Genomic DNA, 17,279 nt, shown 5'->3' with positions numbered 1-17,279 from the left:
TTTGCCAAGAATTTCGTGTCTTATAATGGCTACTGAGCCTACTATTTATAGATATACCTAGGAAAACAAGATCCTATGATCAAACCCCTCTTAAATGACAATACATGAGCCATTGATGAATATGTCGCATGCCATGAATGCAAATATTCTCTTCAACGACTGTCATTTAATGTTAGAGAATATTCTTCATTGAATCCTATCCAATGGCAAACATTCGAACGGCTCCCGTTGACCAGGCTCCTTTCGGTGTTTATCCGATAGCAACTATAGCTATTGTTCCGGGTACTGGTTGTTACGTGATTCGCCTTTAATTTATCTTTGGTTCCACGTGGCATGCTATCATTTGATCATTTATTACAAACCAATTTTACCCCATACATTGTCTATAAACCACATTATAAATTCAACTGTACTATTTTACGGATAAACAAAAAAGAGATGTAATTTTCATATTTGCAAATAAAAGTGACTATTAAACTGCCCGAATAAACTAAAAAATTGAACTGAACATACTATTTTTACACAAAGTTGATCCTACTTGAGCTTCTAGTGAAATAGTAGCTTAGAATGTGATTTAAGTGAAGATTTTCGAATCTTAAACTTTACTCACGAATTATGAGAAAATAATAAAAATAGTTCCTTATCTTTGCTAGTAAATTTAAAGTAGTCCCTCAAGTATTACTTGGGTAGTTTTAGCCCTATAAGTTTACCAAAAATGAGTATTTTTGGTCTCCATAGGATATTTATCAAACTCTAATTGTTACATTCAACTTAAACCGTGAAAAAAAAAAAGATTTGACCAAAAACACTAGAAAGTCCCTTCAAAATTCCAAAAATTACAACACAAAAAATTACACGAGACACAAAAAAAGACCAAAATAAAAAATTTGCACCTTAAGAGGTTGTACAGACTCCAGAAAGAGATAAAAAAATAGCTGAAATTGCAATAATTGCACTTCCAAAATGTGAGTTCCCGTTATATTTTCTTAATGTAATAATTAGAGTTTGTTAATATTTAATGGAGACAAAAAACACTTACTTTTGACAAACTTAAAGGATAAAATTGATTTACGTGATACTTAATGGACTACTTTGAACTTACCACCAATGATAAATAGTACTATTTTTGTTATTTTCTCATTACTCTTTCTTGTTTGCTTCTGGATGGAAGTGTTTGCTTACCGAAATGCCCGACTTGTTTTCATTGGAAACGACATGAAATTATTACCGTTTTCCTTTTTTCTTTTTCAGTTTCAAATTTAATTACTACTGAACTACTTGAAACTATCCTCTTTGAATGATGAAAAGACTGAACTTTCTATCCTGCCACTAACTAGCCAGTCGTGCTAGCTAAACCAAACAAACGAGTGGCCCAGGTGCTGTCGTCGCAATTTGCCCAAATGTTATGTTGCACAAATATGACCGTTACAAAGGAAGCCAGGAGAGAGAGATATATACTTCTATTCAAAAATTTACATTTTTAACGACTCCACAATTGCTACACCGTAAGCCATTCCCTCTCTCTTTCTCTTTCTCTTTATCTTTCTCTTTCTCTTTATCTTTCTCTTTCTTGGGGCATATACAGGCAGCAGAGGGGACATGGCGATTGCAGCGGAGACTCAGCCACAGCAACACAAGGTAACAATTTCTCACCAAATTATTAAGATAAATTTTATTTCCTATTAATTTTGTATCCATTAGGGGGCTAGTCACGGAATTTTAGCCAAATTGACTTATCAGCATTCTCTTATGTTCGATTTCCATGTTACGATGAGCTTGAATTTGACGAATTTGTGGAATCCCTTTTGGAGTAATAAATTTTTTTTTCTTTTTCATTTCTTATTAGGAGGTAGACAATTATTTTTTCCGATTTCATGATAGGTATTTGGAACAAAATTTAGTATAAATTGGCAATTTTGGGGTGAATTTTCAGTTAACTGAGATCTAAGAATTAGGTCTGTGGATCAGGGATTTCCCACGGGAAATTTTGACAAGCTATAGAACAAAATGGACTCGTTGACTTTCTTTAGCTCTCTTATTCATGGTTATGGAATTAAAAGAATTTTGCTGCTTTAACTTTATTCTATAGAAATATATGTTTTTTTTGTAAATTTTTCCTATTGTAAACTGGGTTGATTACAATTATCAACTTATGCAGGGTTCTTCTGAGGGCGCAGTGGTGGATAACAAGAGATGGACTGTCAATGATTTTGACATTGGAAAACCTCTTGGAAGAGGAAAATTTGGTCATGTATATTTAGCTAGAGAGAAAAGGGTTAGTGCATCAGAGTTCCAGTTTCAATATTGCATCAGAGTTCCAGTTTCAATATTCTAGATTATTGGATAATTATTAGTTTCAATTACTCAACTAATTACACTTTGCTAGTTGGTAATCCGACATATCTTTCATCCTCTGTAACATTGTTCAATGGGAATTTGTCTAGCATATGATCCTCATCATTCATCCTTCAGGGAAATCAAGGTTTTTTGGGTTATAAATAAAAAAAAGAAGTTATTTAATAGTACTACTTATTTTGATATTAGCTAAATTTGCTACTATTGTGTATGGGAAACTATTTGGATTTAAAAAGTCCTTTTCCCGTTGATCAATCGTTTTGGAATCCTCACATTCTACCTTTTTCCTGTCTCACTTCTTTATCTAAATTTAAGATTCACTCTACAAGTGACACTGTGGATAGTAAGCTTAGTTGTTTCTTGAAAACAGAGCAATCATATTGTTGCATTAAAGGTGCTATTCAAGAGCCAGCTGAAGCAGTCCCAAGTGGAGCACCAGCTTCGTCGTGAGGTTGAAATACAAAGCCACCTTCGACATCCAAATATCCTGAGACTTTATGGTTACTTTTATGATCAGGTAGAATTCTACAATCTAATGCTTTACTTGTTCATTTTGTGGACTGAAAAGAAGTTATAAGAGACTGATTATTGCATTATTATTGCAGAAACGGGTTTATTTGATTTTGGAATATGCTGCCAAGGGTGAACTCTACAAGGAGCTGCAGAAATGCAAATACTTTAGTGAAAGGCGTGCTGCAACTGTGAGTTCTTATCTTTTCTTTTTTCAATTAGGAGATTAAGAGAATTTGTGTCAGTTGGGAGAGCAACTAGAATTATATGGATCCTTAATATGTTATATGATTTCAACATGCTCTTCAATATACCTACTGTTATTAAATTGATCAAAGGTTTTAATTTGTTTTCTTGCGGCCATGGAACAGTATGTTGCATCACTGGCACGAGCCCTCATATACTGTCACGGGAAGCATGTAATACATAGAGATATTAAGCCAGAGAACCTTTTGGTTGGTGCACAGGTATTTATTAAGCATTTCATTTTATTCTTGCTTTTGCTGTAAAATGTGACTGAGCTTTTATTAACTTCAATTGCTCATGGTTTCTACTTTTAGGGTGAACTCAAAATTGCAGACTTTGGTTGGTCAGTACACACCTTCGATCGCAGACGAACTATGTGTGGCACTCTAGACTATTTGCCACCTGAGATGGGTATGCACGTTATACCAGATATAACTTCATGTTTGCATTGCCTGACACAAATATTCTTTTCTCCAAGTTGCTTTGTGCTAACCTTCACATGGCCTGCATGATTATTTATTAAAGCAAAGCCTAACTGAATTAAATTAGTGATGGTTGTTTGCTGAACATTGCAGTGGAAAGTGTGGAGCATGATGCAAATGTGGACATTTGGAGCCTTGGTATCCTTTGCTATGAATTTCTATGTGGGGTGCCTCCATTTGAAGCAAAGGAACACTCAGATACATATAGAAGGTAAATCTTCTCAACAAGTGGAAACCATTAAGAGTTGCTTTATATGAGAAATGTAAAACTGAAAATCAAAAGAGATAAAAGGTCATATTTTTGGAAGACTTGTAAAGTTCACACACAAGGGAAATAGCTTGTAAATACTATTGCCAGCATAATCTTTGTGCTGATGAATAAATTTGTTACCATTCTCAAAAAATAAAGAGATGGTCATATTGGTTTTTGGATTTAGCTAGCAAAACAAGCAGTACCAAATGAAACATTGTTGCTGTTATTAAACATCCTGGTTTGTGATGGTGTGCAGGATTGTGCAAGTGGATCTAAAATTTCCTTCCAGACCGGTAGTCTCATCAGCTGCAAGGGATCTTATTAGTCAGGTTATTTTCAAAATTATCCAGCTGCTTTTCAATTTTGCTACACTTATGTTTCAGCTAGACTAATTCTTTAAATCAATATTATGGAATAGCAGATGCTAGTCAAGGATTCTTCCCAACGTCTGGCCCTGAAAAAGTTACTCGAGCATCCTTGGATTGTGCAGAATGCAGATCCTTCTGGTGTTTATAGGGGTTGAGTACATCTTCTCACAAGTTCCAATCTTGGGCATACTATTATTCTTTATATTTTTTAAGAAGCTTTTAAAACATTGCCATGTAAAATAATCAAGTTGCTCGCATGTTACCTGAAAATGAGAAGAACTACCTTACGAGTTTGTTATGTAGCCAAAAGTTTTTTGTTTTTTACATTCTTTTCTATATTTATGTGTATCTGTCATTCTTTTCTGGCCATTTGGATATTTGTTTTTTCAATTCCCCTAACGTGATCAGTAAAAAGCAATTAACTGAGTCACCATCCTACAAATATTAGTATTAGTTTGTTTTTTATCAACTGACTGAAAATATCAAGAGTACTACACCTCAATCCCAACCCCAAACAAGTTGAGATCCACTACATGAACCCTCATTCAAGCTCAACTCATGTCATCATCATAACAAATACAAATAAAAATAAGTAAAAATATTAAAAATAATATTAAAGGTTCATTTCTAATAAAAAGCTGGCAATTAAAGAAAATACGTGCATCTCTTAGTTATATCTCGAGTTACATCATATGCTCTCTTTGGACTTGGCACTTCTAATTAGCCAAATGATCTTTTATTTCTGAGAGAGCGAGCGCATAACACATCTCATAACGCATCTATTGCTCATTTCTGCCAACGTCTCATTACAGATTTCAAGTGATATCCAGACACGTTTATCATTTATGTGCGCACCCATATTTCCTCACTATTTAAATTTTATTACAAAGTTTTCAAAAAAAAAGTCTAATTTAATTTCAGAAATTAGCACTCTAGATGAATTAGCAATTCATCTGTTACTGCCCACAGCTGAGGCAGACCCAAAAACTTTCAAATAAGTTCATGTGACTGTTTTATCTGGCACAATGGTAGGCATCAAAGCATCAAAAGTTAACAACAGAAGAACCACTGCACAGGCAAATGATGAAAACAAGAGTTACTTTAGTGGCATGTAAACTGTAAAGTGTGTTATTTCGTGCCGTCCTGGAGTCTTAGTGACCTGAGTTCTCATGTACATTGTTATCCCCATCCAACAACTGAGTTTGCGGCTGCTCCTCATTTTTAACCTCTTCAACATCTTTCGGGCACAAGAAGCTTGGCTGATTGGTTGACGAAAGAAGACGTGCCCACATCCTGTCAGTTATAACCACCATATTTTGCTTCTCGGTTATACGCTGCACACAAAAATGTTGGTTAAACATATAAGATGGTGCATCCATGGAAATAAGAATTCAATGGCTTTAAACCTTCATGGCAAATCAAATGCCCTTTTTGGAACCTGATAGTTTGACAGAATTACTTTAAGTTCCCCATTTCATGAACCAAATCAAAGCAGGGTAGGTGACGAACGGAGGTGCTAAATACAGTACGCTTGGAATTGTAATAGTGGTGTTCATATCGGTTATTATAAGTGATATTAGAAAAACAAAGATGCATTATTTCCCTAAATCTCGAAAAAAGAACAAACCACCCTGACCTTCCTTTTGAGGAAAAGACATGCATGAACTCCCCACTACAGACATGTAGAGACTAAGGCATTCAAAAACACTAATATACTTGTGGGATGCTTTTATTTTTTGGAAAGGAAAAGAAAAATTGATAAGGAAGTGGGATGCTTTTATTAATATCATAGAAATACATCTTTTTTCCAAATTAGAACAAAATTTTCCGGTAACTGGTTTAACATGTTGAAAGTCTCTGGAACAGTCTCTCCTGAAATTAGGAAAACTTGGGAAAAACTAAACAATGAGTCCAAATGTGCATATGGCCGGAGAAGTGATCATAAAGTAGAAAATAGAAAGAATTTAAGAAACAGTTGCATCCTTGACCTAAAATGAGAATTTCAGCTATTGACCCAGAAGCTGATAAAGAAAAGCACCTATGAAACTGAGCATAAAATGCCAGCAGAATGTTCTTAAAGGCACCCATAGCTCATGAGGTGTGTCTTCACATGTGCCTAGAGAAGAGCGGATGCCTAACTGTCTCGAGGCAGTCAAATGAGATGAAAAACCTGGGAGATTTTTCACCTTTTGCCAACTCTCACGTGCCTACTGCCTGGTTTTTTTCCAAATGCAAAAAAGAGGATGTTCGAAAGGGTAACCTTAGGATGTTTATTAGTAACCAACATCTTATGTGCATGTTAAGGAAACATGGAAATCATATGTTGTTTAGCGCCAAAAATTAAAAAAATAAAACATTGTGGGAGTAACCTAAAATTTTGAATTTTCATGGTTTTCAGTATTTTTTATACTTTTTTCCATCGTTAAGCAGTTTAAACAATTAAAGCCGACAAAATAATAATAGTTAAGATCCGCATGTCATTCACCCTTAACCCTTCAAGCCTTGCCTTACACATTCCCTTAGAGAGCTCTGGGAGTTTGGCAAAGTAGTTGTTATCACTAGCAGCGAGACCTCAAAAGTAGGACTCCGAGAGGTACAGGTATGGAAATTGTCAAGATCATGTCCGTCAAAAAGACAGCCAAGATTCCAGAAGAAAGCTAAACAAGTGAACACAGAACAACTTACATTGAATGGAATATAAGTCTGGCGACCGTTGACAAGCCCCGAGGTGTAACCTGTGTACCCTGCCATTGCTCCATGAACACAACTTTGAGCAAGAAGCGTGCAATATACATTGTCAGAGGCATTACTTGGAACAGCACGAATCATGTAAGTGGGATCTGGAAAAAGCTTTAATTAGCTCGATATATTTCGCAACAAATCAACTAATTAAGATGGTTGGAATTTCATACCTATATATTTAAGAGTAATGGCCATCTTGGGCTTTTTAGCAAAATGATCCTACAACAAGAAAACAAAGCTGTGAGTATAACAGAAAACAAGACAACATAGATTCCTCTTTAATTCAACCCAACCGTGACTTTTCCATGGACTCTGCCATTTTCCACAGTTTCGGATAACGGCAATGTTTTAAAAGTGACACTAATGTAAGACTTCTGCAGATCGCTCATCAGGGTGCTTTGCACCATGAAGCTAGAAAATTTTCATCAGTGCAATTAGGCATTAGCTTAACCATAAAGCAGAACGTTCAACAAAAATGTTGTAGTTCCAGCCACTTTAAATCATCTACACCAACACACAATTCAGTTTTGATAGATGAGTAGATAACTGTAACATATTCAAGAATAAATACCTAGTAACAAATAAATTTGATTAATGCATTGGCTATTTTCTTTTAACTTAAATGGCATCGTCTTCATTAGAGGCATGTGCCTATTAGTGTTAATGTGGTTATCATATGGTAGGAGTAATTATGTGGTACAAGTTCTTCCTCCTTATTTAAATCCGTAGATAAATACTTTCCATCTTTCTAGAAACAAGGTAGAAGTTGAACATTATACTCCTTTATTGGTTGGAATTAATTTGACATTTAGACTGCACCCAAGGGTGTGGCCTAGTGGTCAATGAAGTGGGTGAGAACCATGAGGTCTCAGGTTCAAATCCCAGCGGAGGCAAATACAAGGTGATTTCTTCCCATCTATCCAAGCCTTGGTGGATAGAGTTACCCGGTACCTGTTGCTGGTGGGAGGTGGCAGGTATCCCGTGGAATTAGTCGAGGTGCGCGCAAGCTGGCCCGGACACTACGGTTATCAAAAAAAAAAAAAATTGACATTCAGACAATGAACATAGCACTACTGTCAAGACAAATCTGCATGCCCAAGTGGAGACAAACACACCTACAGACAGACGGGACAGGCAGATATTTCTCGGTTTAACAAGAACTTAAAAAGGGAATTCATGAGTTTTACAACCATTACCCTGATTTTCTGGGAAATCCACAAACCAACATCTTGGAGAAGCTTGTTCCCTGAAGCATCTTGTTCGTTTTTGGCAAGCGAATTTTCTGCTGCAAGAAGTTCTTGTCCTGCTCCTTCGGCTATCACAATAACCATGTGCCCATTTTCTTTGAGCCGTTTCTCGATGTATTCGTATAATCCACCATCTCCTTCAAGATAAAAGGGCGACTCTGGAATTAAACAGCAATCAACATCTCTGCTCGCCAAAGTGGCATACATTGCGATGAATCCTGCAACAAAAAATCAAGAAATTTGAAATAAGCCTGGAAAAGTTTGAAAAGAAAAGCATTGACAAAATAACTTTTCAGGGAGTATTATTTTATTGAAAAGCAACTTAACAGGGCATTGTCTCTGAGATCACTACAAATTATAAGTTATGCTCCACATGAAAATGATTATCCTAGAGGTTAGACAAACTCACTTTATTATTTTTTTACCTATTAATGCTTCAATCCATCTAATGACCAGCTTCTGCAACTACCAAAATGAGAAGAGCTATTTTCTTTTAAGAGCAAGATTAACTGACACTGTGTAAGAGATGTTATGCAGTAGAGACGAACAAAAAAATGCTCTTCATGAGAACTTGGAAAGAAACAGTCCAAGTTCTCCATGCTCTTCATGGCGGATAGTTTGGAAGGAAAGGAATGCCAGGTGTTTTGAAGACAGAAGCAGTCCTATTCAGAAGTTAAAGATGAATTGTATTCTGTTGTTTCACTTCTGGTGTAAGAAAAATTATGTGAATGATGAAGAATCGATTTTAGTCATCATAGAATACTTGTAAGAAGAACAAGGATAGGTTCTGGCTTCTTTTGAATCTGTAAATGATTACCAGCACAACCTTTGTGCTGGGTTTCTTTTTTTATAATACATAACTGTTACCTTTATCCAAAAAAAAAAAGGAATTTGGAAAGAAACTTGTCATAAGTCATAACTAGGCTATAGGCATTGTGTAATAAAATTTCAAGGTGCACAATACCACTATAGCGCCCCATTAGCTTCACCACACCAATACCATTCTCAGCACTTTCAGCTTCAACGTGAGCTGCATTTATGGCACGTTGAGCCTCCTCTACAGCAGTATCAAAACCAAATGACTTGTCAATGACCTGAAAACATAAACAAGTTTTATTTATTTTAATGAAGAGCTCTCTATTAACGTGAAATTGCATCGATCAAATACGAGTTGGAACTCTCAAAATGAGGCTTTTGAAGACATTACATCAAGTAATGTGCTGCGGAATACATTTATGTTTCCCACTTGCAAGAACATAAAACTGTACTTCCTGAGATAATTAAACTGTTTATTATATGAAATAAAGGAAAAAAATCATTTGGTATATGAAGAGATGAAAATTACAGGAATATCATTATCAATCGTCTTGGGGATCCCAGCAACAACTACTTTGAGACCACGCCGCCTAATTTCCTGCAAAATGGTAGTAGGATTCTCCAATAAGCTTCCCAGAGGATAAGTACTATTTCATCAAATGAAGTATTGAGTACACCCAAAACAAGGACCATATCATGAGTCAAAATCAGATGCTATGATGTATAAAGTGAACCATATACAAATGGCTGCTTCGCTACTATTGGCAATAAACACCTTGAGATCTAATTTTCGAAAACCATACGGAAGCCACATGAAAATTTCAAGAGGAAAGCAATCTCCTGGAAACTATTAGGCTGATATGCAAAGGCCACCCAAGTCATCCAAACTTAATAGAATTATATTGGCATATATAGTGTTCAAGAACTGAGTAAGATGTCGACATGTAATACGCGCAGTATAAGATAACTTGATTAAAGAGATTGTTAAGTGATTCAAAATCACCTCAACAACCTAATAAAAGAATTGGTTTTCATAACTTTTAGCAAAGAGTGTGAAAAGGCTCAGCACCATGAACACCTTTTGCCCTCTTATTTCCAGGAACTAACATACCTCATATATTACAGCTGCTCCTTTCTGAGTTCCATCACCACCGATTATATAAACCTGGACGAGTAAAAAACAAGTTATAGCCAGTCTAAATTTATTAAGTGAAAAAAACATCACTGAAAGACATTTTGAATGAGATATAAGGTTTGCCTCAGAGGACGCTGACTTGTGATGATAAAACAATTTCAACCCTAAAGATCATATAGTTTGTGACAAAACTCTCTCTCTCTCTCTCTCTCTCTCTCTCTCTCTCTCTCTACATACACACACACACACACACACACACACACACACACATAAGGTCTTTTGCTTGAATAGAACATTCATGCTCACAGAAGCTCAACTTTCTTCGCCCCTAAAGAAGATTTTCATTACAAGTATGCTTCTTTGTTCATTAATAAGCAGCTTTTGCAGAAGGTTGGAAATATCATAGCTGAACGACAAAGGATGAAAGCAGAAAATGTATCTACCCATTTACCACACCTGTTTCTGTACAACATATCCCAAAAAAGTAACAGCAACACTAACAACACCTGTTTATGGACAATTTCGCACTAGAGGTACCTGATTAATTCCACGATCCTGTATGCTGTCAACAATCTTCGTGGTATCATGGCCTCCTCGTGATGTTCCAAGAATTGTACCACCACGTTTATGAATGTCATTAACAGTCTTTGGTGTCAAAGTGATGATATTCTTTGAATAGAAACCCCTGTAACCTCCCTTTGAAAAAGAAGTACAGTATCAGTTGCCAATGAAGTCCCATACAAACCTTTGCCAAGGGGAAGCTGGGAAAACAGAATTAAAGAAGTAAACACATACGGTGCAATCTCAATCTCCAATTGTCAAATGTTAATATTTAATAGTCAAAAAAGTCAAGACATAGCAATAGGGATCTGTTTTAATATCTTCACTTCCCACATGTAGCAAATTGGTGGCCTTTTACCAGATGTCACAGTAAATGATAAGAAGCAATCCAACAGAAACACCTCAATTTACAATATCTGGCTTACTCACTTTAGGACAATGCTTTCAAAGATATCTCAAGTCATGGAGCCCCCTGTGTTTTACATCATCAGTTTATGTTGGCCCACAACCCGAATCCAAAAGAAAATTTTATATGGCAGTACAAGAAGCTAGAAGCAACATTATTCCGTAAACTTTTTTATAATTTACTTGAAAGTTGTACATTGTTAGCATCTTAAACGCTGATGAATGACAAGTGTTGCTCTGACAGCATGCTGGGTTAAAAAGATTCTTTTTTTTTTTTGAAATGATAACAGGTTTCATTGATATATAGATAAATCTCAGCGCCAAGATAGTGTTGAGAGAAAAGGTCCCTAGTTACAAGACTTCCAAAAACTAAGAGATTGATGAATAAAAACAAGTGGTGAAAAACAAGTCCTGTGGCATTTACAAGGACCCGATGAGATCAACCAGGGAATCTGCATCTTGTACTAAAGCTTCTTTACACCAAAAGTGAAATAAAGATATACAATTCATTTTAATCTTCTGTTCAGGATTTGCTGAGTCTTCAAAACATCTGGAGTTCCTTTCCAGCCAGATAGTCCACCAAATGCATGCTGGAATGAGACTCCACCACCTCTTCTGGCTGCTTCCTGTAGCTAAAAAGTCCCAACTAGACAGCAAGTCCATAGTCTCTCTAGGCATCACCCAGCTTAAGCTTAAAGCTGCCACAATCTATTGGACACCTGACAATGAAGAAATAGATGATTGTTTGTTTCGATGGCCCTTCTGCACAGAAAACATCTGGAGCACAGAGGCATTCCTCTCTTCATTAAACTCTCGTGTGTCAGAACTCAGAACAGCCTGTTTGACCACTAGCCAGCAAAACACATTAACTTTTAAAGGGACCTTCAACCTCCAGATGTGCTTCCATATCCAAGCCTCTTGTTGCTGCGAACTTCTGTTTAAAACCTCATATACAAATTTCACAGTGAAAACTCCTTTGCTATTGTTTTTCCATAACAGTTTGTCCACTTGCTCAGTTGAACCTTTGAAGTTTTCCAAAAGTTTCAGAAGCTCAATTACTCTGATCACCTCCCAATCATTCAGAAATTTTCTGAATCTTAAATTCCAGCCTTGCTGACTCCAGGTATCAGCAATAGAAGCATCTGGCTGTTGCGCTAAAGAGTATAGATCACCTCCCAATCATTCAGAAATTTTCTGAATCTTAAATTCCAGCCTTGCTGACTCCAGGTATCAGCAATAGAAGCATCTGGCTGTTGCGCTAAAGAGTATAGATCAGGGAAACTGTCTTTTAGTGGAGTATTCCCTATCCAAACATCCTTCCAGAAGAGAGTTTTTGCACCATTGCCCACGTTTATGCATGAATTGCTCATTAGGTTTTGCCAGAGAGATCTAACAGATCTCCACACACTCACACCATAAGGGCTAGCCACTGTACCTGAGCTCCACTGGCCTTCAGTCCCATATTTTCCACATATCACTTTTCTCCATAGGGCGTGTTCCTCCAATGGGAATCTCCATAGCCATTTCATAAGTAGGCTCTTGTTATGCTGCCTCAAATTTCTGATTCCCAATCCACCTTCCTTCTTGCTAGTCGTGAGAGTTTTCCATTTAACTAGATGGTAGCCTTTTTTCTCTTTATTCCCATGCCATATAAAATTCCTCCTCAAAGCATCAATCTTTTTCTCAATACTAACAGGTAGTGGAAAGATTGACATCATGTAGGTGGGAAGGGAGTCTAGTACACTGTTGACTAGTGTGACCCTCCTTCCCAAGGACAGGTAATTGTTCTTCCACCTGGATAACTTCTTTTCACACCTTTCTAGAACCGCATTCCATATTTGCTTGGACTTGCTCTTTGCACCTAGTGGTAGCCCCAAATAGGTGGTAGGAAGAGATCCCACTTCACATCCTAGGGATCCAGCTATTCTTTAAGGATCTGTGACCTCATTAACTGTGAAAATCAAGGATTTACTCCAGTTCACATGTAAACCTAGAGGAGGCCATTGACTTATTGGTTAGAGCATAAGTACCCTAGAGGAACTTTCTTACTCGTGGTTAGAATGTCCCTTCAGTTAAAAGTGCCAGTTGTAGTTTCCTTTAACATTGTATCAAAGTTGAAGCCATTCCTAATGTTGGAGTACCCAATGTTGGGTCTCCCATGTTATAATCCACGCTCCACATGTCTAGCCCCTGCCATGTCGGCTGGAGTGTTAGAATCCCACATCGGTTAGTTTATATGTATAAGTTGTGTCTCCTTATATAGCCTTGGCCAATTCTCACCACTTGAACTACCTTTCGGGATTGAGTTAAACCCAAGGTTTATTTTTTAAACACTCGTAAAATGTCAAACATAACAACTTAATTATGCCTTAAGTTTCTTTAAGCATTAGTTCACCCCACCCCCCACCCCACCCCATTTTCTTTTGACAGCTAAAGTATTTCTATTCAGAGTTGAAGCAAACTGATGCTAAAAAAAAAGAATATATAAATATAAAGAAGTAAACTGATGCTATGGAAAGTTAAACAAGTACAAATAGATGCAACTGGATCCCCTCCCCTTGCAATCAACTAACTGTGCATACATCAATTACTTCTGTAAGAGGCAAATGTCTAATCAAGCATAAAGTTGAAGTTCAACCAACTCACATCTATTCCAAAGACTTTGCTGACCCCATACATATAATCAAGGCTATGTACAATTTCTCTGATCACAGTGTTTAGCCCTGGGCACAAACCACCACAAGTTACAATACAAGCACGAACATCATCCGAACTGAAGTACACCTGTGCATCAAGAAGCATGCTTCTCAGTGAAAAAAATTGCATTCATACTTCTACTGATTCACGGAAAAGAGAGAGAGAGAGGAGAAGAATTGCATCCTGCCCCCCTCTAGAGGAAAGTACATACCTTCTGACGTGGACCAGCCCGGCGGAAATGCACCCCTCTTGCACTGTCCTTGTGAACGACAACCTGGACAGAGATTTGAACATTACTTCAAGGAAGAGGAGGAATCAAAAGAACTCTCTCTAATACAAGTTTCTCTGATACCTAAATGGAAAGACAAGCTAGCATATTTCATGAAAGAAAACATAATAACGCCCTATTAAGATTTCTTCGCTGACATCTCATCTCGGAAACTACAGAAAAGACTAAAGAATTGAAAAGGAGTGCAAACTAACCAGTAACCATTCTGAAAGAGTTAGATCAGCATATTGTTTTTCTGTACCTTTCAGCTATTTCAGCTATATCATGGAGTCAATTCTCAAAATTTTGACATATACTTCGATTTTGTTCATTATTTAAGCATTCCATTAATCCATTTCAAAATTTAAACTGTTTCCTGAGATGTCACTTTTGGCAAGGATGGAATAACAAAGTTTTCATATGTCAGACAGAACAGCTAGACAGGTCAAATTCAACAAAATATGGGATCTTCTGTTTTCCAAAACCAAGAACGATGTGAAATGGTCTTCTACTCTAGCTTTCGAGATATTCCTAAGTACCTTCTTTGAATCATCTGCACTATCAGGATAGCAAAATTTAGAGTCCTAAGACCAGCTTTCTCAAGATTCTATGTAGCTAAATGTAATTTCTCTCAGTATTTCAATTGTACATTGAAATGAAGATGGGTGTAAAAGAGTTTCTTTGCAGAGAATTTTAGACCCATGGAACAAGTTAAGAAGCAGGACTCGCCTTTTGGGGGACAGTATCATCCATGTCAACAAAGTACTGCCTGAAACCACAATGAAAGTTCATAAGTTGTTATGGATGAAATGCACAAATAATGAACTGTAGAATAACTGCAAGCATGACAAAAGAAATTTTTGATGATTGAACTCACTTCACAACTGAATATGCAGGATTTGACCGCAATGGGTTGTCATAAGTCTGGAATTGAGCAACAAGATGAAAAAGAAGGTCAATTAGTAAATATCAGCATCCGGTACAACAGAATGTCGGCAGTATAAAATAGGTAATTTTATTGTAATAAAATAGGTACCATCTATAAGAGACAAAATTGAACCGTCTATTGCCAACAGTAACTAAGAATAGTAAGTCAGTAAGGCTACATGCTAGCATGCAAGACTGCTTAAAAAGATGACGAAATGGAGCAATTCTTTCCAAAAGCAAAATACAGACTGCATGAGTTTCTCCAACCATACGATTGAATTGACAATAGGAAAGAAAACAAAGGAGAATGATGGCAAGGATATGGTTTTTTGTCTTAGAATTCGTTTATGGACCGAAGGAAGAACAGATAGAATAAAAGATAATTTCCTTTGAAGTGAACCAGATACTCTGCATTCCAACAAAATCTGGTCTAAGCACTTTTGTCCACAACAAAATTGCAGAAATCTCGAAAACGTTCTGTAAATGAGTGCAAGTTCACACGTCTAACAATTGTCCACCAACAACTGACTACAATAAAACAAACCCTAGTCTATGTTAACTTGATGTCTCTTGTTTGTCGACACAAAATTAAAATTTTAGATAGCATCTACCGGCTGTGCTAAGCACCAAACTGCGGACGCCCCAAAAACATCTTTTTACATAAATGCCAGTTCAAACAACTATTCATCCACCAACACGTCAGACTGTAGTGTGTGCCCTCATCAAGAAAGCTATGAACTCCTTCGTCTAGCGGACCACCTAAAACTTTCAGAGAACAGAACCAATATCTTAATTTTCATAAGCCTGTTTTACCTTTTATCTTTTTATACCAATGTTGTCACATAACAATAGAGCAGAAAATTCCCCTTTTCTTTTCATAAAAGGACATCTGATTGTATCTCCTAGTCCTAGGTTCTAACATACTTCGTCAATAGCCCCATTATCATTTCCCGCAGAGAACCTTACATAGTAAAATCCAGAAACTACTCATGTTCTGCCAACTGTGGGAGAACATGCGTACTTTATGGAACCATAATTCTGTATACAAGTCCATGACATTTATAAGTTATCAATATATTTCAAAAATGAATCGCCAATATTAGTGCACGGCATTAAGTTTACAACAACATAGAACATATTCCTAACTGTTATTCAAAAGGGAAAGAAAATGACAGAGGATACAATTTTTTCTTTTATTCCTTTTTAAAAAAATTGTTGGACAGGGTGGACGGATCAAGCTAGTCACGCTTTAACTTTCATTTTCTTTACTGTTGTAACTGAGAAATCCGTTGCTCCCTTCGAAAGTAAGGGGCGGAGGCAGAGTGTAGATATTATGTGTTAAGAAATTCACTAAATATGTACAATAACAACAACAATTAAGCCTCAGTCCCAAACAAGTTGGGATCGGCTATATGAATCCTCACTGACCCTGTTTCTCCATTTAAGCTCAATTCATGTCATCGTCATATTAAAAAATCCACTAAATATGTAACAATATTAAATTTTGAACAGAGCTACTAGCACTTAGGGGTTGCTGTCCTAGAATCACGAACTCATAAAGCTCAAATCTTGGATCCAGCTATGCTATAAGTAATGTCCCTTAACTCTACTCTTCACCACTTAAATACCATATACTCGTTCAACAGCTAACTCGTGAAGTTTGCTTACCACACATCCCGCTACAAGCTGACCCGACACCACCCTTACGAAAAATAAAATAAAAAATTGGAGAAGGTGGATCGATCAGGTGGGAGAAACAGGCAAACAGCATAATGATGCCATAATTAACAAAAACAACCAGTTGACATTATGAAATGAGAAATCAAACGAATAGAGATTCAAACATACATCTAAATACATGCATATTCAAAATTATTATTTAGACAGAGAAAAGTGAAAGGAATTACAGGAAGATCAGGGATGTAATCAGTCAAGTGAGGAACATCTTCAAGCACATAACCATAATCCCCTTTCACCACCTTCATCTGGTAATTACTCTCTGTACCCATCTTCGAAATATACAAAATAAATACTCCTTCAATGGAGATTTAAAGGGTATTCTGAAAAGAGAGTAACAAAATACAATAAGTTTATATGTTAGATTCGAGTCAACCGAAGAAAAGGGAGATTGGTTTTTTGGTTCATGTAAGAAGAAATTGGAATATAGTATAGTGAAGAAAATGGGGGAAAAGGGACAGTGAGTGTAATAATAAAAGGTGGTTAACAGTACAGCACGTGAATTGGGGATTCCTCCTTCACCACGTAAT

The 17,279-nt window shown here is 36.7% G+C and overlaps 2 protein-coding genes across 3 annotated transcripts; one reads left to right on the top strand and one right to left on the bottom strand.

Moving 5' to 3' along the window:
- The first annotated feature begins 1,377 nt into the window (after window positions 1-1,377).
- Window positions 1,378-4,538, top strand: LOC107775105 (serine/threonine-protein kinase Aurora-2-like). Of its 2 annotated transcripts, XM_016594785.2 has the most exons (10): window positions 1,378-1,505; window positions 1,586-1,638; window positions 2,159-2,275; window positions 2,726-2,872; window positions 2,961-3,056; window positions 3,237-3,332; window positions 3,426-3,522; window positions 3,687-3,804; window positions 4,103-4,175; window positions 4,268-4,538. In XM_016594785.2, exons 1-10 carry the CDS (start codon window positions 1,406-1,408, stop codon window positions 4,367-4,369), a joined length of 999 nt encoding a protein of 332 aa, XP_016450271.1. In that variant the 5' UTR covers window positions 1,378-1,405; the 3' UTR covers window positions 4,370-4,538.
- A 306-nt stretch (window positions 4,539-4,844) lies between these two features.
- LOC107775098 (ATP-dependent 6-phosphofructokinase 6) lies at window positions 4,845-17,279 on the bottom strand. Its single transcript, XM_016594778.2, has 13 exons — window positions 16,920-17,279; window positions 14,963-15,009; window positions 14,815-14,854; window positions 14,029-14,091; window positions 13,767-13,904; window positions 10,692-10,850; window positions 10,131-10,184; window positions 9,549-9,617; window positions 9,168-9,297; window positions 8,153-8,421; window positions 7,127-7,175; window positions 6,900-7,054; window positions 4,845-5,548 (listed from the first exon to the last, which is right to left on the bottom strand). Exons 1-13 carry the CDS (start codon window positions 17,019-17,021, stop codon window positions 5,366-5,368), a joined length of 1,458 nt encoding a protein of 485 aa, XP_016450264.1. The 5' UTR covers window positions 17,022-17,279; the 3' UTR covers window positions 4,845-5,365.

This window comes from Nicotiana tabacum, chromosome 15 (assembly GCF_000715075.1).
Source record: "Nicotiana tabacum cultivar K326 chromosome 15, ASM71507v2, whole genome shotgun sequence".
In the NCBI taxonomy this organism is placed as follows: Eukaryota; Viridiplantae; Streptophyta; class Magnoliopsida; order Solanales; family Solanaceae; genus Nicotiana; species Nicotiana tabacum.
The sequence above is the reverse complement of the archived record's forward strand: the minus strand, read 5'-3'. Positions and strand labels throughout refer to the sequence as shown.